The sequence below is a fragment of the Pelecanus crispus genome, chromosome 4 (assembly GCF_030463565.1).
Source record: "Pelecanus crispus isolate bPelCri1 chromosome 4, bPelCri1.pri, whole genome shotgun sequence".
In the NCBI taxonomy this organism is placed as follows: domain Eukaryota; kingdom Metazoa; phylum Chordata; class Aves; order Pelecaniformes; family Pelecanidae; genus Pelecanus; species Pelecanus crispus.
In genome coordinates, this window is record NC_134646.1 from 31,728,514 (window position 1) to 31,749,840 (window position 21,327).

General features: G+C 37.9%; 1 protein-coding gene across 1 annotated transcript in view; it reads right to left on the minus strand.

Annotated features, from left to right (window-relative positions):
* Nucleotides 1–21,327, minus strand: part of RAP1GDS1 (Rap1 GTPase-GDP dissociation stimulator 1) — a 70,307-nt gene that overhangs the window by 8,550 nt on the left and 40,430 nt on the right. The window contains 11 exon segments of the mRNA XM_075709463.1: nt 291–430; nt 1,420–1,545; nt 3,153–3,287; nt 3,691–3,822; nt 4,096–4,239; nt 6,921–7,046; nt 9,441–9,569; nt 15,718–15,788; nt 15,836–15,882; nt 15,884–15,927; nt 17,768–17,914. Coding sequence (XP_075565578.1) covers nt 291–430; nt 1,420–1,545; nt 3,153–3,287; nt 3,691–3,822; nt 4,096–4,239; nt 6,921–7,046; nt 9,441–9,569; nt 15,718–15,788; nt 15,836–15,882; nt 15,884–15,927; nt 17,768–17,914 — 1,241 coding nt within the window.

A 21,327-nucleotide genomic window follows, 5' to 3' on the forward strand; every position in this document is an offset into this window, starting at 1 on the left:
TGAGCCAAAACTTAGCCACGTGAATCCTAACAGCGTTCCTTCAACTGGTGTGCCACTCTGAAATTGTTTTGCTTTATTTCAATTTTTTTTTTAACTACGTAGTTCCAGTGAACATTTAAACCTGTCGCTTGTGTCTGACTGGCAGGTCCCAGTAGCAGAGGAGATGCAACACATGAATTAACCAACCCGGCTCTCTAGAAGGATTACACACTGGAGGCCTTGGCTACCGATACCAAGTGCAGAGGTAACTCTTAGTTCTTACAAGCTGACGTTTTTCACCACTAACTTACTTTTGATTTGCTGTGTCGTATAAGTGCAGAAAGTAGTCTGTTGGACTCTCCCATCACACCTGCGTGATCCTTGGCTTCACACCACTCCACCAATCGTTCCACCAGTTTTACATTTTTGCCCAGCTGTTCAGCTGCTTCTGCTACATGATGCCGAGCCAACAACACAACAAAAAAGTTGTCATTTTTTTTTAAGCAAGTGCCAGCAAAATAAGCTGGAAGTTACCATCTAGGAGGAGTTTGTTAAGTAGAACTTCACTAGCTTGCACCAACGGTGGGAAAAGTCTAGGCTGCATGGAAGTGAGTAAAGCCAGTCAAAATGGAAACAAAATACAGAAAAACATTCATAATCCAGTTTTTGAAAACAACTTATCAGGCCAGTTAATGAGGCTTGTGCATTAACAGTAGGGAAAATACGGGTGATGTCACACTCCCAGGTGAGCTAGCTCAAAAATTAAAAATCAGTAGGGACTGCTGCCAGAAGGGGAGCACTGCGGTCAGTTAGGTATAGGTTTTATAGACTGTAAGTCACATAAGTTTCTCCAATTAATTTCTCCTTTAATAGCTTTGCTAGAACTAGAATGGATCTTTTGAAAAAATCTGCAGGACTGGGTCAAAAATAAATACTTGGCTAATATATCTCATTAACTACTTTTGGCTTTTAGCAGACTTCTGATTTTACAAATCCTCCTCCTGCAACAAGGTGTTAAACTAAAAGGTGCTTGTTCATTTTGAAATTGCAGTTATCAATTAACAAGTGCATTCGTCTGTTCCAAGGAGCTAGGTACAGCCAGGAAATGCAGTAAGTGAACAGCAAAACAGGAGTGGTAGCTTAAAACACTCACGCCTCAATACGTACTCGTAATGTGACAGTGTAGGAGGGTTCTGAAGTACGAAAGTAAATAAGCATTTGACACCTATTCTGAGGGTCCCTGGTAGTCAATTTAGGAGTTCTGAAAAAAAAAAAAATCAACCCACACTCCTCTCCCTTTGCATATGTATTAGATTTATTCTGAGACTTCAGGAATAAAATTTTAAAAAACCCTCTGCTTCCCTCTTGTAAGAATCTTGGCAGCATATCACAGACTGAACCAAAGAGAATCACTTAACATAGAGAACAGTTTATTTTTACCTTGTGCATCTATTAACATTCTTAATGTTCCCAGCAGCTTGAATTGAACAGGGGGCATCTCCGATCTGAGAAATTTCAATACAGCTTCTGCAACGCCAGCTGATAGCATCTTAGCCTTATTTACGACTGCACGAATAAAGAACAGGAATGATCTCAAGAACATTTCTGGAAGATGCGGTTTATTTCTAAGATGGTCTTGAAGCAGTTTTTCAGACACAGTTTGAAAAATAGCTTGTGAACACAGACTTCAGGAACATGAGTGTGTGCTGACAATACTACATTGTGGAAAAATGTCATGGTTGCTAAGACACAGGTGTGAAATGAAGTGCTTTTTCCTAGCATGCACATCTAATTTCCAGTGTTCAGCCTGAACATAAACTGAAGGCTAGATTTCCGCCCCCCACCCCCAGTCTAGGAAAGGCATCTTCCACAAAATGCATGAAGCAGAAGCCCAGGCTAGTACTTGCACCCCAAAATATGATGAAACTTCTCTGAGTCCCAACAACGCTCTTCTGTCTCACATAAGCAAAAGAACTAAAGCATCTAACTAGCAGAATAACCTCTTACCTGGTTCCAATACTTCATACAAACAACACTGTGGCCCAACATGTCTGGATTCTGTAGTCCTTATACTGCCTGCCACCCCCCCCTCAACTCTCTTTCATCCCCTCTTCTATTCTAAGTTCTCCACTCTCATGGACCTCTCTGAAATATATGTAAGGTGCAAGCTTGGTCCAATATTTTACTTAGAAAAAAGTACTTATTTCATATTCAAAGTAGTGCTTAACAAGCAGTTCATTACTAAGGCCAGTTATTACTTGCTCATTTTTCTATAACAATATACATTAAATCTTATGTAGGTCTCTAGCAGACATCGTTGATAGGCTACAAGGAAGCTTGCTGACTGATGGAAGTTAATAGAATTACTCACCTGAGAAAGGTAAGCAAAAATTGGCATACAACTAAAGCTGCAGGGGTTTAGTTATGTATGCATGATCATTTTTTAGAAAGTTATTGTTTGTCAAAACTAAAAATAGTAAAATAAGGTTAAATGGATGAAACACTTGTTTTTAGCTTGGTATGAGAAAGCGTACACAAGTACTACAGACTTGCTTTGTTTTTCTGTGTATGTGCTCTGCCTTTTATGCTTGGGTAATCAAAACTCATGCAAATTAAGTTATTAAAAATGACAAAATTACCATTCAGTTCATTGCTTGCAAACAGTTACTAATTACAATAAGCTGGCTATTCTAACAGCCTACCTCCAGCTCTAATGTGTGAATTGTCAAGGCCCGAGGAAGTTACGGTAAGATGCACTGTTTCAACAAAGTGGGCACTGCTCTCTGGTGGGGACCCTCAGCTGTGAGAGAGATCCCAAATGAAACGAAATAAAAAGTAAAAAATGCAGTGGTCTCGACAGAAAGGACTGAGAAATCATATCCGAGGCCTCCTCAGCTCCCTGCCTATTACAAAGCTGCCCTGTCCTTGGTGGGGGACGGTATGGTGGGATCGAAGTGGCAAAGGCTGGTCACTAGGCCCGTGATGCATTTAAAACTGCTGGTCACAACTGCTGTGCAAAAGACGTAAGAGCGATGATGGGCCTGAATGAAAAGCAGCAGTCTGACCTGCCTCCAGGACTGTCAGTCAGTTCCCCTGCGCTCATCCCCTGGGCGGCTGCAGTGGGGGAACAGAATTTCACCTTTGGGTAATTAGCAACGCAAAGTGAGGCTTACCAGGAATAGCCAGGTTTCTCAGAGCGCTCAGTGCAGCGTGCTGCACAGTTACGTTTCCGTCCTCCACATGTCTGTCTAGCAGATCCATCAGCTTTTGAACTATGCCATTATCCACCATATGGATGCAGTTTCCATCTGTGTGAGATAAGTCACTTGTGAATGGAAGATTATTACTAAGGTTTTTATAAGAGCTTTTTAAGAACAGAAGGGTTATTTCCTTGCTCCTTTCTAGATTTTATTATTGAGAATTTGACCACCATCATCAATGGGAGTTGTAGTGCTCATGACAAATTTAGAAGGGTGATATCAGAAACACTGAAGAGGGCAGAAATCCCCTACAGCTCTCTACAAATGTGAAACAGTATTTTTAAAGTAGGCTTAATGCTTTTCAGGATTGTGAAGTATAAAACTACTGATGCTGCTGTATAGCTCAATACCAGCTTTACCGTGACACACAGTTTTTGTTTGTAGTTGCACAGACAGAGCATGATAGAAGGGCACAGATAAATTAACATAAGCTATTATGGCATATTCTTACCATTTCTGGCAAAATTTGCAATAGCCAATGCTCCTGCAAGCTGTAGCTGATGGCTATTGGAAGGAATCCATGAGAGTACTCTTTGGAACACGCTGCCTTTTCCTCCTTCAAATAACTTTTGCATGGATTCATCTGGGGTAAAAAGCATAGACAGTTAGCAAGCCGAAGAAGTGTTTGTTAGGGAAAATTCTTCTCTTTACATCTGTGAAGCTCTGCTGGCTTCACTACAATTAATCCAGTCCTGTAATGGGATGAAAGACAACATCTGACCCATTAAATGTTAACTGGCAGGTAGCAGGTCCTCTAGGTTATTTAGAAAATTAATGAATAGTAAAATTCAGCAGCCAAATGGCATTACAGGTATCTGTTGTTGCTTTGCAGAAAGTAGTGACACACTGTACTTACCGCCAAGCAATAATAAAACCATAAGATCAGAAGCTGTTTTAAGCTCTGCAACATCCTCCTCTTTGTCACTGTCCACAGTCTTCTGGACGATCTCAAGTAAGCACTCCACCAAGCCTGCTTCAACGAGCTGCAGTTTAATGACATCTGAAGAATAGCATGGATAACAAGAGTCAGGTTCATGTTTTTAAATACATCTATTGTACATACGTGCAGGACAGACTGTGAAAAGAAGTAGTGATGTCAATGGTTTCACTGACAGCTTATGTAGATAAAACCGCAATTTTTTTACTTTAAATTCTCGGGGCCAACTTCTGTTGTTATTCATCTACCAGGCGCTCCCCATCTCTGCACTGCCTTTAGAGCACAGCTACATGCTGAAGCTGTATGGAGCTGCTCTTCACTTCTCAAAAATGAGGATAGTTCTCTACAGCAAACTTACAGCGTCTCAGTCATCACGCAGCAGACTCAAAAGGACTGTGCTGTGTTTGGGCTTTCCAAAGACTTTCAACTGCGTTGCTGAACAAACTCCGGGTTTCTTCTTCTATTTAATGTACAGAAGAGCTACTGACTTCACTGAGATGTGCAAGTATAAAATACAGAGCTTTTTGATGAAATTTCAGAGCAAGTAATCACCCATTTCTTCTAGCTGAGCCAAGATTTCTGCCATTTGTTGAAAGGGCTGCAGGATAAGGCCAAATCCAAAAGGCTGGGTTGGGAGAGAAATTTGTTGTGATTGAAGAAAAACCAGAAACTGATGAGGCAAACTCATTTCTAATTGGCTCAACAGAGAAGGTGATAAACATATTTATCAGGTAGTGAAACAGGACTTGGGAGCAGTATTTTTTCTGTTGTATCTACAACACAATCTTTAACAGATTTTTTTCCCTGTGAACTTGGAGCTGGGAATATCCTTTATGCGCCAAAACTGCCTTTCTATTAAGCGGGAATGGCAGGTTGTCTGATGCTGTGTTATGTCTTTTTGTCATGTGAAAGTGATTCTGGTAGTTTTTGCATGCTGATTTTACAAAGCACAGTCACAAACCTCTGCAGGAATGTGCAAACAAATGGATTTCTCTTAGCTTTCTGCATGAAACGGTGTTTTAACAATACGGAGTTTAACCCAAGTTAAAATATTTTAAAGGCCAAAGCTTTGGAAATATTTTTTTTCATATAGTTTACAAGTGACAGTTTGGTGAGGAGAAGTGTTCTACCTCTGGTGAAGGATGTGACTGACTCTCAGTTTCCTGTTGTCACTAGGCTTTTTGCCTAAGTGAAATTCATTGTTCCTCTAAGAGCGGGTGACCTTCTCCTGAACTTTGTTAGGGAATGCAAAATACCCAGTTAGGATTTTTTTTCAATAAGTACTATTGCATTAAGGTGCTTTAAAAAATAGAGTTCCTTTAGTTGTTTGACACACTGCAACCAGGTTGCAGGTGTGCTGTGATTTGAAATATAAATGGCTACACCAGTGTCCTTAACAACAAAACAAACCAGACCCTCAAAAACCCCCAAACACCAAAATCCAGACTCTGCAGATACTTCATTTAGATGGTTTTGCCTGCTGACCTATTGCTAATTCTCTACAATCAAAAGCACCTGAACAGTACCAGCACAGTGAACTCATTTAAGTACGCCTTGAATCCACAGTGGAAGAGTTCTGCTGACTACCTCGTAACGTGCAAGCACCTGAGTTATCTTCAGCAGCAGTAAACTCATCAAATTCTATTGCAACTATAAAATGTAGTCTAAGAAAAATTAAGCATTTGAACTGAAATATGTCATGAAATATGTCAAACTTGCAAAAGGTTGGACCCAATTCTGTGTCAGTCTCCAAGAATGGAACTATCTTAGAGCAAGTTGTTAGTTATTATGTAATAAATGAATATATTTTGGCAAAATGTGCATTTTTAGAACTCAAAAAAGGAATCCTGTTTTTACATACCACTTAAAAGACAAAATAACTTTTTAAATTGAAGTAAAAATATACCTTGATTTATACTACGTAACACAGACACGGAGTGTGTCTGTACAACAGGGCAGGATAAAACCTAAATCTTTTAGACCTTACAATTCTATCTGATAGTTTATTCCACTCAAACAAGTTTAATGCTGAGGTGATTAAAACAGGGTTATAGAGCCATCAAATACCGTGATGTCTTCCATACTCAGAACTGCTTCCCACTTCAGTCCAGCTCCACCTGTTAACCCATTTCTTCATTTCCCTTAAGGGCAGATGGTAGATTATACAAACCACCCAGAACTCATTTGGGAGGAATGTCCCGGAGGGGCGATTGGGCACACATCACTTCCCGCTTTAGCCTGAGCAGCGAATGAAACTCAAGTTTCCTGGGGCTACCATAATATATACCACCAAACACCCGCCTTGCAAAAATATGGGCGTAAGAAATGGAAGTGCCAGTGGTTCTGTGGTCCCAGGAAATGGCAGAATGACCAACGTCCTGGTGCTGTAACAGACTATGAATGCTTGAGCCAGTGTTTTGCAGACAGATGTTGTAAGGCCCTCTAAAAAGCAGCTTTTGATATTCCCACTGCAGGTAGATGGAAATAAAATATAACATAATCATATACAGAGTGAATCGGAGGTGGAATTAGCATCAACAATTTGTTGGCCCCTGTTATATGCTCAGACAATTAAGGCCTATTCACTTCATAAGAAACTGTCATCACAAGGATCAACCATGGCAGCTTCTCAATGAGGCAGCCAGTTACTCTGCATTTAGCCCCTGAAAAAGACACCGATATACCACAATACATATAAGGGAATGAATAAAAAATAGCATAAGAAAAAAAAAAAAAATTCTCACCATTTTCTGCCAGGGGAGCCAAAACTTCAAAAATCATCTCTTTTTTATCATGCTCTATTTGCTTCTTGAACAGTTTCACAAGCTCTTCAGCAATGTTTGTGTAGGCAAACTGCTCTTTACTTGACTCTGTGAAGCAAAAGGAAAAATTCAGTATCAAGTAAACAAACCACGTCAAAAGGTAGGACTATTTTTTTTCCTCTTTATTACCAGGTTTATTCAGTAAGATGACTAAAAGTGCTTTTCACAGACAAGAACAATAGACTCATGCTTGTCACTACATGAAAAGAAAAATACCTAACACTTTAAGATAAATGTACTGACCTGAATTAATTATGATTAAGGCTGTTAAAAAAATATAAATATATGATCAAGGCTGTCGGGGCTGTTTCTGCCCAAGAGAATGTAAAGGTAGCTATAGAAACAGTAACACTACAAAAATATATATTAAGTCCTTGATTCCCCTCAGCTTAACAGGAAGACTAACAGATTATATACTGCATTTTCTATGGGAGAGATGAAGAGTCGTACTGAACACTTTAATATTTACAAGGTTTCATGATGGTGAAAGGGCCATTTAAGACTGCACAGAAATCATAAAGCAGCTTTACAGATGGGCTAGCTTGCTACCAGGAGGTTAGCCAGCAGATAACGGTTCTTCAAATGTAGATTCAACAAAAGCAGCTCTTACTCCACTGCCTGTATCTTATTCCTCCTCACTGGCAGTATTACAGGGGATGCAGGTGGTAGGGCTGGTGTTCTGCATTCTCCAGTTGCCACCTCCTGAGGGCCATCTGTAGTCAGAAAACCTTCCAGCACCTTTGCTGCTGCTCTAATGGATGGTTAGGGATTATTTTAATATAGAATTGGCCCCAAGGACTGGGCAAAAGCATGAACTGCAGACCTAGACCCTTTTGTGCACATCCCATTATTGTTTTCTCTCAATATGCATGACTGCATAGCATATTCTAAGTGGATTTTTGACCTTTCTGGTGTCTTTAAAAGCAGAACCATCACTCTCTTTATTGGGTTTTTGCCCTGCTTTGACACAGAAAAAGTGTTTCATACAATGCTTCTCAAGGGATCTGTGGAATGCAGTTGTCTCTTAAGTGATGAAAAATGACAACCTGACAATAAAATTCCCTGAAGGTACACGGCAAAAATAAAATATTACAGTTACAATGTGATTGACTACGCTATTGCTTAAGGGAGATTAAAGTATTACAAGCTAAATTAATTTTGTGCCAATCTTAAAGAATGAGCATCTTTTCAGCACATGGGAACAGGAAGGGAAACAGCTGCTGTTAAGCTTCTTTCCCATGGTTCTTACTACTCAATTGGACAAAGCTGGGTCTTTCCAAAGAGGGAAAGGAAATGCAGTTCTCAGTGAAGATACCGTTTATTATATGTAATATCCTCATGGTTTTAGTTGCATTTTAGCACTAGAATTTCCAGTATACAACTCGTATTATACTTTCTGCTTACAGACACAATACATAGTGCCCATCTTGAAGATCTCTGATCTGCTCATTTCTTTAGTGCTGTTTTGATGGCTCTTTCTGTTGTTTTATTAAATAGACTTGTTTGCCTTAAGCAAAGGTATTATATGTATGATCAGACTACACTAGGTAACATGATATTCTCTCTGGCCTTGAAATCTGTGAACTTAGGACAGTTGTGAATAACTTCAGGCCACCAAATAGTACAAACTCACAGATATGTTTTTCATATTTTGAACTGCTGAATCTTCTTAGAAATACAGGGTGATATTATAGCTGCTATATTATTGTCCTCTAGTGCAAAAAACCCTCATAAGACTAAAATTTCGCTGAATAGGTTGGCAAAAGAACAGCAATATAAACCACAAGTGATAATAAAACACGGGCCCTCACAACCTGTTGGTTTACACTTTGTGGAATTCCAATGAAAAGTAATCCGCTTGCAAAGACATTGGATCAAAGCAGGACCACAAACTTCAATTTAAATGAAGTTGTAAGTAAACTGGCTAAAAATAATATCTACAGCTTAGTAGTATTCATGATTTATACATGCAAGTATTTAGTCTAGAACATGTTAAAACTCTACACCTAAAAGAATATTGTATAGGCAGATTTATGAACTGTGCCTGTCAGTTCCATTCAGTGATTTCCATGAGCCCAATTTAATCCTGATATAACTTTGTGGATCTACACCAGGATACATTATTTATATTATTAATAAATAATTCACGGTAAGTAGCAGCGCTCAGGAAATACTGTTTGGATGATTTAAAATGTGCTTAGTTGCACTGAAGAACGTTAACATAAAACATAAGGTTGTACTAAGTACCCAAATAAATTTCAGTTACTGAAGGGAAAAGAGAGACAACTATAGATTTTAGAGACAATAAGCAGAAATTGCTTGCTTTAAATTTTGAATGTACCAAAAGGAATGGAACAAGCATCAGTACAAGGCTTTTGTTAGTCTTAAGATTTAACTTTATGAAAACTGGATGTAAATTTGAGATTAATATTGTGGACTTACCAAGTTCTGCTAAATTGCCAAATGCAACAAGGCACATCTCTGTCAGAGCTGCATTTTGGCAATGAATACCCAATAATTTCACTAATGTAGGAATAACACCCATATTGATAAGCTGTGACTGCAGGGCATCTACATAAAAAGAAAGTACAACAGCGAGTTAGTATTTCTGTTTGTAGTACTATTCTTTAAACCAAAAAAGCATTTTTCACACAAGGCAACTTCTAGTCTAAGCAATATTAAAATGTCTGTCTCTACTCTTCTACACTAGGATCTGGTCCAGACTTGAGATATGGACTCATAAGTCTCCCTGGCAATGGGAGGTATTCCCAGAAATATTCCCTCCTGCTATGGTCATAGGGTATAGTGGATTACACAGCTACTGATAATTTTGTGGTTATCAGGTTCCTAATACATGTTGGGTTTGATTCTGAGCTCACTGAGACTAGCTGACTGAAATCAAACAAAACTACATCAGTGAAATAATTATTTATCTGAGAGCATGTTCCTATATACTGTTTTCCCTTAAAGATCAAAACTGGAAAATTAAAATTAGAATGAATATAAACTGGCACTGAAATAAACATGAAAAGTTTTATAAACACAGGAAGTCACAATGTAGATTATGAGGAGCTTGAGAAAAAAGAAAAGTTTAATAAAGACAAAAAAATGGAAGGTTTAAGAAAAGTCCTTAGAAGCCATTCTGATAATTTCTTGCATAGGATGAAAGTTTATAGTATTTACAAGTAAGAAAGTTATTGCTCCTAGATGTCTGCAAATAGAAAGATGCTTTGATGGTTAGGCAGAAACATGATTGTTTTAAAGGATTATTTATAACGATATTTTCTCTTACACATTTTACCTATAACATAGCAAAGAAGAAAAACATTGTTTCACAGTTGAATAGAATGAAGCAGACATGAACACACCAGATGTTGTTTAGTAATTTTCCTAAGCATCTTTTTTCCTTTGTTTCTAAGCACTTTAACTATGTTTAAATGTTACAGACTCAAAAGCCAAGGACCCAAAGCACAGTGAATTCAAGAGAATTGTTATTACTTCATTTAGCTTTGGGTCAAGACCTACAGGGGAATGATTTTTTTTTTTTTTTTTTTAAAGGAATTAATTCTGAGCAACTGAAATCAGTCGGAGTTTTTATATCTGTGGAGTCAGAGCCATAAAAATTGCAGATTTTTACAGGGAGATAAAAGCATATTACAACTTAAGTCTAGCCAATTTAGTATCATCTCATGCTCTTGGAAAACTCTTTGCCTTCAAGATTCTGTCAAGTGTGTCTGAAATTTTCATATAATAAAAATTATTAAGAGATTCTGGAACGTTTAGTTCATTTATATTCAGTGTAAAATACTTCCATAATAATTATCGGTTTGCTACACTAAGTAAGTAAATGGCATGGTTATTACAGGTTATTGGGGATGAGCAGGAATCCTTATGGCTTGACATCTTTAATAAAAGCTGTATTACTTACCAGTAACTGAATTTCCTTTTTTTTTGGGGGGGGGTGGGGGGGGGTGGGTTACCTCTTCCACAGATTCGTGGTCTTTAAAGAAATTTATGAGAACGCCATGTCAGATATCAAAAAGCTGTTGAAGTTGTCAAATTTCAGGTAAGTACAAATTGCACTAGCGCATGCATTGAATGCCATTTTTACCTCTGGCAGATGTGTGAGTCACTACTATACCCTCCTACTTCATTCCAAACTGACTGTAAAAATCTATCTCTGAATAGGAAAACTGGGGAGGGGGGAGCTGGAATGGTTCTGTGGAGAAAATGATTGTGTAGGAGAACTCAAGTTACTGGTAAATAATCTGGTTTTGTCCTTGGTTTGTGATTGTCCCCTGCAGACACTTAAAAATTTTGAAGGAAAAATGGTAGTCATGGAGAGTAGGAGAACAAAGACACAAACCACAAATGCCATAGAAAATTATGTGGAAAGAAATTGCTTTGTTACTAGTTTATGCCTTTAGTCACTCTAAAAGCACTTTATCCAACTGTAATGGACAAAGAGACAATTAATCTCTATGGGCTTCATTTGGCAAAGCGTTCTGACATCAGAAACTTAAACTCTCTATTTTGACCAGGGTTTTTTTTCTGCTGTCTCTCTCCTAATACAAAATATATAAAATGTGCAGAGGAGAAGACAAGTCGAAAAAGGGAAATCATATCCATCTTTGAAAGGAAATAGGAATCTGAAGAGCCAAATAGAAGGATATATTGTTGTTCAAGAGAGCATGGAGCGCACTGATTAAAGGGCCTCTAGAACTCCCAAGTAGGAAAAAAGCAAAAAGAAAATATACCAAGAAAAAACAATTGTACTGGGTCAAAAGTCAGGTTATTATACCTGACTCCACACTCTCATTTCCCTGGAGTAGAAGGATGGCACCTGAGCACAGGAATGGTCTGCAGTGGTAGGAACAAGATTACAAGAACTGCCAATAAGGTAAACACTGATGCCTTAACTACAGTAAGTGAAAGGATAAATTTTCTCCTCTGCTAAAGACAGGACAACCCTGTGAGTCACAAAGCTGCACAGGAGGCAAAACCTTTGAAAATAAAAGGCTGCCAGCAGCTATTTGCTTTGTTTATACTTAAGCCTAGGCTTGCCATACGAATTCTGAACTTGTCATTTACATCTGTCATTACCACCAATAGGAGGCTCTTTCTCTAGAAAATACAGGAGCAAAGTCTATTAAGTTGTTTAAGAGAGAAGTATTAGGCTTCTCGCTGGTATGGAGACCCACAGTACTTTTTAGTTCAGAGAAATTAAAAACATCTAAATGGTTCAGTCTTAGCTGAAGGGACTGACAGCAGTTCTCAGGCTCTCCTATGAAAGACCGCAGACTGGGTAACTTGGAATAACTGCGTATGTCAGCCTTTCATTGCAGGGAGTGTTAAGGCCCTACCTAGAGCAGGAGACAAATTCAGGGGACACATGCATCCATCCTACAAGCAGTTACCTGACACAGGACTAAAGTGAGCCACGAAGCCAGGCAACATCGTGTCTCAGGATGAAACAGCATTTCTATCAGCTTCCTCAGCAGAAGTTTATGCATAGTGAGCAGGAAGCATGAAAAACTGAATGCCTCTTCTGAATTTATGACTTAAAGCCACAAAAGAAATTCTCTCAAATTTTACACTGCTATCACATGTTGCACTAGTGAGACGCTTCTGTGTTCTCTTGGGGTGAAAAGCACTGACAGTGATGCTGTACAGATGCATATACAGGTAGATAAAAGGCAATCAATACATGCGCCAGCACAAACAATTACCTACCTAAAACTTGAATTTCAATGGCTCCATGTCCTTCGGTGACACACATGGAAACTCCAAAAAGTAAGATCTGGGGAGAATATCCCAAATTGAGAACTTTATTGGGGGCATTTGAGTTTAAAATGCTGATTAAGGCTAGTTCATGATTTTGGATGGAATTTCAGAAAACAACTAGTCATTTTGTGTTTCAACAGTAACCGTGATTATAATGCTAAAGGAAAATTTGTTTTGTACAATTTGGTGGCATAATTTCATACCCTAGAGAAACCTGCTTGCAATCCCCACATCTGTTAAATCATCACATAACATATCAGTGATTGTATTGATTAACTCACTATCATAAGAAACATACTTTTAATCTGCTTTTACATGCTTTAGGTTACTTTGCATTCGTATATTTATGACTTGAAAGCATGCTAGACATCTTTAGCTGTGATGTAAATGAAACAAAAACCATGGCAAGCACAAAAATTAACAAAGGTAAGTCTCAGAAGGAAGCATTACTGAAATATTGCTGTTAGACCATAATAATGGTGCCATAAATCTCCCTTTCATTTCTTGCATATTTACATAGCTTCTGCAGATGGTTAACAGTGCAAATCAGTCCCCAACATTCATTCCAGTCGCTAAGAGTTTTCTGAGAATAAGAAAGGCTTGGTAGTTGTATGATTTAACATCAGAATGTTATTACAAAGGCACTGAAGGAAAGACAGCCTTGACAGACTGAAGTTTAATATGAAATGAGATGAGAAAGCAATCTATAAACATAATTACTTTTATCTACATATATACGCCCATATATAAATATATGTATACCTTCACACATGCATACTACATCCAGTTAACTTCTGATCTCCAATTTGACTACCTAATAAGCCAATTGGCCTAGTTCTTCCATCATTTCTGCATTTCTTTAAAAATGCTTTCATAGTTCGTTTTATAAATCTCAAGAGACAATTAGCTATCTTATAGACTGAACCCATTAACTTGTAAATAGTCTTGGCTCACAGGATTATGAGATCTGCAGCATAACTACTCATCTCACTAACTCTTTTATGTGAGTGTTTGCACATGATTATTAGTTTTATTAGATATTAGTTTTTCACTCTTTATCCAAGCCTGCTTTGCCTCCTGCTCTTAAGCAGATTCATAGCTACAGATACTGTATGTAATGGTAACAGTCTTCAGAATGGGAGAAGCGCAACAACATACTGAAAGCACTGTAAGGTGCCAAAACAGCAGCTTTAAGCATGGGTGCTCTGTACCCCAAATAAAGTTTGCATAGCTTGACAAAGAAAGAATTATTATAGGTTTTTGTCAAGACTTGCTTCTTTTGGGATTAAGCTAAGAGCAAAACATTCACAAACGTGTGACACGTTTGTTTCATTCCTAGCCATACCTGCAACTTTGTATTTTAAGAACTAATAATGGAAAGCAGGGATGAGCTATTTGTGTCTCATTGAATTTGGGTAGTAAAATACGATTATGACAGAGAGGGTCAAGATAACCTTGGCTGAAGGCAAAGGGATGTGTCCATTGGAAAAACCCTCTGATTTCTAGCAATGCAATTAAAAATCAACACTTTTTTTTACTAAGCTTAAAAGAACTGCAAGAGATGCAAAAGCTGAGTTTGTTCTGTTAACATTGTAGCGACTAACGAAATGATAAGATACCAAGGAGGCAAAGGAAGAATTGAGACACAGCAGGCAAAAATAATTCCTGAACACAAGCAGATGGCACAAGAACCTTGTAAAGGGAATCTTAGTTTTAAAGCTTAGACAGCAGTGTTATGAATAGAGTTACAATCGCAAGCTGCGTGTCCAGAATTGGGACAAGATACAAGAATGCACCATTAATTTGCTCTGTTTAGGGAAAGAAAATATTACTCGTAGCTGCTCTTCAGTTGCCATTTTTGTAAAATTCGTGTGATAAATCCCTGTGCTAATTCAAAAACTTGAAGTACTCAGGAATGAGTGTCTTGTTAAAAAAAAAAAGGTAGTTGATAGCTATTAAAAATATTCTAGCAGCTATCGGAAAAAGGACAATTAGTTGACTGGGAATGACAAAATGTTTAGAATCAAATAAAACAATTTATACACTCTTTGCTCATAAAATGCTAAGGATTAGAAAATATTAGGATGTCCACTAATTATATGCAACTAAGAACCAAATGTGCTGTAATCGTCCTTATCTGGATAGCTAGTGCAACTTAAAAGAGTGCAAGTCATTAAAAGCAGTAAAGAAATCTTCAAAGTTCCCACCTGTAATTTTGTAACATAGCATGCTAAGCAGGAAAAGACTACAGAAACAAGAAAAGAGAAGGTAGAAGTGCTATTTCAAAGACTGAAACACTTCCTTCTTACATTTCCAATATTTTTTCTTTTATTTTTGTCCCATTTGTTTCCGTAACTACTGACAAAGCAATCTGGGACTCTAGGCTGCAATCCCATACCCCTCATCCTTCAGCAAAACCAACGCCGTGTTTATCTTCTTTGTAAGTAACATGGGATCAAGCCTTTGCAAGTAAATCCTGAAAATGGTATCCGCTAATCTGTGAGCACAATTAACTGTCAGGACAATCTGAGCTTTCATGTTTAACAGGTCAGCAAAGAACTGCCTTAGAATATTATCCACTTGATGCTGCAATGCGTGGAAGTAAGTGGTTGTCTTGGGCTCATATCTGACATTGACCGTTGTCCTACAAATTTATGATGGTCCACAGGTGATATTTTTGGAGCAGTTCACAACTGTGGTCCAATTGTACTTGCAGCTCTTAAAACAAAACTGGCAAGACAGGCCAACTACCTGTCTCTCCATGCACATGCTGCAGGTATGGTTACTGAGTGTTCTTCTAAAAATGTAATCCTCTAACTTCTTTTTTTTTTTTTAATATTGATTTGGCAGATTATTTGGGTTTAATTCAGTGGTTGCCCCAGTCACTTCGCAAATTCACAATGGAACTACAGGACACAAGTCTCACACAGCATACCCATGGGTGCTGGGCCAAACAGGAGCTGGGTCCCTGCCAAAAGGTCCTTTCTCATGGAGACCACCAAGTATGTGGGGTAAGGTGATGGTTTGGTAAGCCGCCAGCAATCCTCCCTGATATGGCGGTAGGACAGGATGGTGGTGTGTACCCCGATCCAGGAGCTGGGGAATACTCCTGCATTTCTCACTTCTGACATTGCTTCAGTGGCTCCTGTGACTATTGCGTCAGTTCGTTAGTTCATGTGAGATGAAAGATGTCATTTAGCAGAGAGCAGCTAGTGAATCCTCCCAGTTGTCACTGAACTACGCAACTGCTTTATTGACTGCATCAGAATAAGCTACCTTACTAGATGGACTGAGACATTTATTCATTGTTCATAACAGTTAAACTGTTCAGAAGCTGCTTGTTTGGGAGATTTATCTCATAATTAGTTTTCCTAGGGAAGATCTGCTGGGAGCTTGGTCACTGAAGCAAAACTGATGCAGTATCTCTACACAGCGCTTTTGGACTGGTCTGTCTTGAGCTACCAAATATACTGGATGCTCATTAGTCTTAATTAATCCAGAGGATTCTGGTAGCTTAGAGGTGAGAATATCTATTTGCTCCAAATATTTTAACAAACAAAAGAAAATACAGAGTTAACACTATGAAATGTAATAAAATGTCACACTCATGCAGACATCAAGCAAAAGAGTTCCTGAAAAATATATGAAATAGAGGAACTAGAAAGTTGTTATTTGGAGAAGGAAAAAGTACTGTAAACAAGTATTCTTAGATAATACTAGGAAAAGAGGAGAAAAAAAGAATGTAAGAACAAGAGAAAGAGATGAGACACAACAGTGATATTTGGAGGTGGGTAAGTAACACTAAGAGTGAGATCTCCGCAGAGATGGCACAGAAAACACACAAGGAAACTATTCTAGAAGATATGATAAAACAGATTAAAAATGTATACAGTAAAGGTTAAAAAAAAAAAAAAAAAAGCCTATGGACCATCCTGAAAAGTAAGAGAGTTTCAGGGATATAGGTTTGGAAAGTGAGTTACAGCAAGTGATAACTTTAAGGAAATGATGAGCAGCTAATAAAGAAGCTATTTCTTCCCAAGATAAAACACTACAATTCAGGAAATGGGCACAATTGAAGAAACAATGTGATTAGCTAACTACATTTGCAATCTGTGCCATTACAAGTCAGGAGAACAGCCTCTATTTAGCTTTCCTCATTCATCCTAATTTTTCTAGAGATTAAAATTTTGAAAAACTTGGAAATGTGTGAATGCTGTAAAATATGCTTTGGCATATTACCACGTTTGTGTGCAGAAGCAAACTAGGTGCTAAAATATCAGTACATTTTTACAACTAGTGTAGAACACTATTTTCTTACCCTCAGTGGTCAAGGATTTCTCACTTAAGATACTATCTTGTGGTTTTGTCCCAGCCCCTAAACATCTCCATTTAATGGGATAAAGAACATAAACTTGTAACTTGTAGACACAGAAGAGTATTGAACATACACATAAATTATTCCCCATTTATCTTAGAAGAAAGTAACGTGATTTTATATACATTTCACAAGGAGAAAAATTATTAAGGAAAACTGTTTGGCATATATACCCCCAAATCATCAACAGGACAAACACCACATGCCTGCGACAAATTAGTCTTATGGTGTTGTTTGATACTAAATGAAAAAGAGAGGACTTAATGTAGCCTTCTAGTTTACTTCTGTAAATCTGTTTTTTCCTAAGGTGTATGATACATCTCCATGTACTGCTTTTAGAAAAAGAAGTAAATTCCAGACGTTGATTTTAAAACTTTATATGATATGCTATGTGGAATTGCATCAAGAAGATATCTAGTATTTTGGGGAACATAATTTTACTGAAACAGAAAATTGTATATGTGAATTGAGGTACTTGATCTTTTCAGAATAACTCAGTGTTAGTACCCGCAATGTAAACCTACAGTTGACTTTAACTTTTATGTTTTTTCTTTTTTTTGATGGGGTTGTTCTCCTGGTAGACATAAAGCAAATTTTCGGTGTTGTTTACCATTCTCATTGCTATAGTTCATCAGCATGCCACAAAAGACAGTCAAGAGCTTCTCACTGGCTGGATCTGTTTTACTGCACAGTGACCTTATATGGTCTACTACAATATGTGCACCACCTGCACGGTCAACTGCGTTCCTGCCCTCATCTGTAAAACAAAGAGTTACATTAAAAAAAAATGAAACCAAAACCCACCGTAGAGTCCCGAACATAACAGTAATCATACAAAATGAAGTTTTTAAACAGAGTGAAGTCATTCCTCCAGTGTTGTCAAATTCATCTAGAGTGATGCTTGAGGGCCTGCTTTTAGTGCAACAGAGCTAGGGAAGTGAAAACACCTACAACAAAAGGGATTGACCACGTGGCACTAATACCTCTGTAAAGAAGTTCAGTGTTTGAGGCAGAGCAGCTGGAGCCGATAAATGATATTCTGAAAATACACTGGGTTTTGCCAGAGGGAGGTTCTGAGCACTTTACAAAGACTAGTCCATACACCCTTGCGGACCAGGTAAATTACGTTTGCTGTTATACAGATTGAGAAATTAAAATACAGAAAATAAATTGCTTAGGTTACTTAAAAACAAAATGGGGAATAAAATGGATGAAGCAGACAGAGGTACTAGTACCCAATCACAAACTCTGTTCATGCACTCACCCTGCCACACAGCATGTTCTTTGTACTTCTACACCTGAAATTTAATACCACTATCGGATTCTTTTCGTATGGCTAGAAGAAAAATTCACTCTGCAGCTATAATAGACTACAATGTTCTGAGGTTTCATAAATAACACACCATAATCTTTGTATGGAACTCTTTCTGTATCACAAATCAAATTTGATGTATCAGTGTAGGGATAAAGGAAAAATTGGCCTTCTATTACAGTAATTGACAATACCACTTCCTTCCCCAGCAGGCAATCAGCAACAGACAACAGTCAATAACCTAAATTCCAGGGCTTCCAAAAGGAGAGCTTTCCAAGTGAATTACAGTTGGAATCAACTGCAAAATCTGGATGAAAACAAAACCTTGGGGGGAAAAATCACTAAAGCAGAAGTTTTGCAAAATAAGAAAAAAACCTCCTTTCCTCAATTTCTTAATAGCCCCAAAGCAGATCTCCTCTTTCCCTTGTTATTCACCACTCTATCATCATTCCTCTCTCTCCCTATCGTACGTGGCAGTGAAGCTACTAAGTATTCCTCATTCTGCAACTTATTCAGTATGAAAACCAAGGTTGTCCACATTTATAATATTATCTTCCACTCTAGTGTTCCAGAGCTCTGCAAAAAGAAGTTTCTAAATCTTCTGATTCTTGTTAATACTATTTATGAAGCATATATACCCCTTACATACTACATATATATATATAAAAAAAAAAGGATAAGTATAGTATATACACCTACAGTATATATATTCAGAAATACAAATATACATATATATATATATATGAGGGGTATATATAGGGACTTCAGATAATTTGCTGAGTGGAGCTGAAGGAGGAAGGGGAATTCTCAATGAATCTTAACTATTAAATTTATTACCAAAGTAACAAGTGTTTTGCAGAATAACTGAGATACATGCAACAGAGGAAAAACGTCACTGCCATGACTGTCTCCACCTTGGATATGATCAGGACATCAGGGGACTGTATTTCACTGCAGGTATGTATATTCCATTTTGAAAAAGGAGAAACTGGAATCTGTTTACAGTCAAATTCAACATAAGATTCTGTGTCAAGGAAGTACTATAAAAAAAGGAGAAATATAAAAGAAATAAATCTCTCACATACTTGATGCAGTGACAAATGTAGGCATAATGCTGAAACGAAAGGAAGTCCTACACCAAAATACAGTGAGGTAATACAGTCAGGTGTTCAGATTCAGTGCTTACGTTTACCAAATTGGCAAGGAAAAAACACAAACTTGACTGGAATATTCCAGCATCCTGTTTTATGTATCCTCTTCTCATCTTTTTTATTACAAAAGTTATGTTTGTGAGTCAAAACAGGTGTGCAAACCAAAACTGAATCACTGATTCTGGATCAGATGGACTGAATGTGGTCCTCAAATTACTATAATGCAATTGAAATCAACAAACTAAAACCATGAAAAAATTAAGCTTGAGATAAGAATCAGGTGTCAAGCTTGTTCCTGTGTCTTGATATGGAACTGCATGTAAAATATGTAAGCAAAGAATAATATGAAGGGAGAGTCGGGTAAGTGTTTGGAAGCAAGGGTTAAAAACCCCCAAAACAGTTACAAGCCAAGTTCCTTACCTGGATGGAATTTGGCACAACTCCACTGAAAATAATTGTGTGATAGTATCTTACAACATATGAAAATCTAACTCATATATCCTTTTACTTCCATTCTCTCTGGTTTGTCGAAGAAGCTATATATCAAAGCCTGCTGTATCTTTAAGTATGTAATAGTCTTTCACTTCAAATACATGAAAAAATTCTTATCCACACAATTTTTGTTAGGTAGATAGATAATCAGCTTCTGCTGTACAGACAGCATAGGTAAGGCAGAAAGATTCAGAAACAAATCTCACTCCAAGAAATGTCTTTCTGTCTCTATAGTATCCTCCAAAAGTTAGGGTAAAATGAACTTCAGGATCCCTCCCAAGTAGGTGGCAGGCTATAAGTCCCCGACTTTGATGTGACTACATAGGCTGGTACATTCGTAAAAGAGATGCCTTAGTTGAGTTTGTTGCTCCACCTCTTTCCTGTGCTAGAGCTCACCCTGCGTAGCTGCTTCTCTACCCTAGGCAGCTGGGTGAAGAACAGACCTGGGCTAGTGCTATAATTGGGATCTGCTGGTGCTGCCTTCTTATGCCCAAGAGGATTAACTCAGCGCATTAGTACAGGGCCATAAAGAATCCTGTACCAGATGTAGGAGGAAAATTCTGAAGGTCCTGACTACCCACTCCAAGCTCAGACTATGACACCTCGTTGCATCCCCAAGCAAAAAGCATATTTCTGACTCAGAATGCTCCATGTACTTATTACCGACTCACTTCTTCCTGCTGTCGCTAAGAAACAGATTTTGCACACAAGAATACTCACTGAACTCCAAATCATTTACAGTCAAAACAAGACCACAGCATGTTGCCGTGTCTTGTTTTCAATCCAACTATTACCTTGCAGTTCAGCAGCTCTATGAACTCCCACACTTAACGTGCTTCCAGCCTCCCAGAAGCTGTGTTGAAATTTTTTCCTGTGACCTTTTAAAATAAACATTTGCTATTCCTAAGAGCTCAGTGACTGAACTAATGAAAGCATTCACATTTCTGCTTAAAAATACTTCACTACAGCTCACAAAGAGCAATGCTGTTGTATAGCTTTTTTTTTTAAGTACATGTAATACAGTTTAAAGATGCCAGAATGACAGCAACCCAAGAGGCCAGAGGGATTTTTTTTTCCTACAAAATGTACGGTAAGATTTTTTACAGAATGAGTTATTACTTCCACAATGTTCTTTAGCCCAATGCAACACAACCATCTCTAAGAATTAGTACAGTCTCTTTTTCTATCCTGAGTTGCTCACAGGAGTTCTATGAA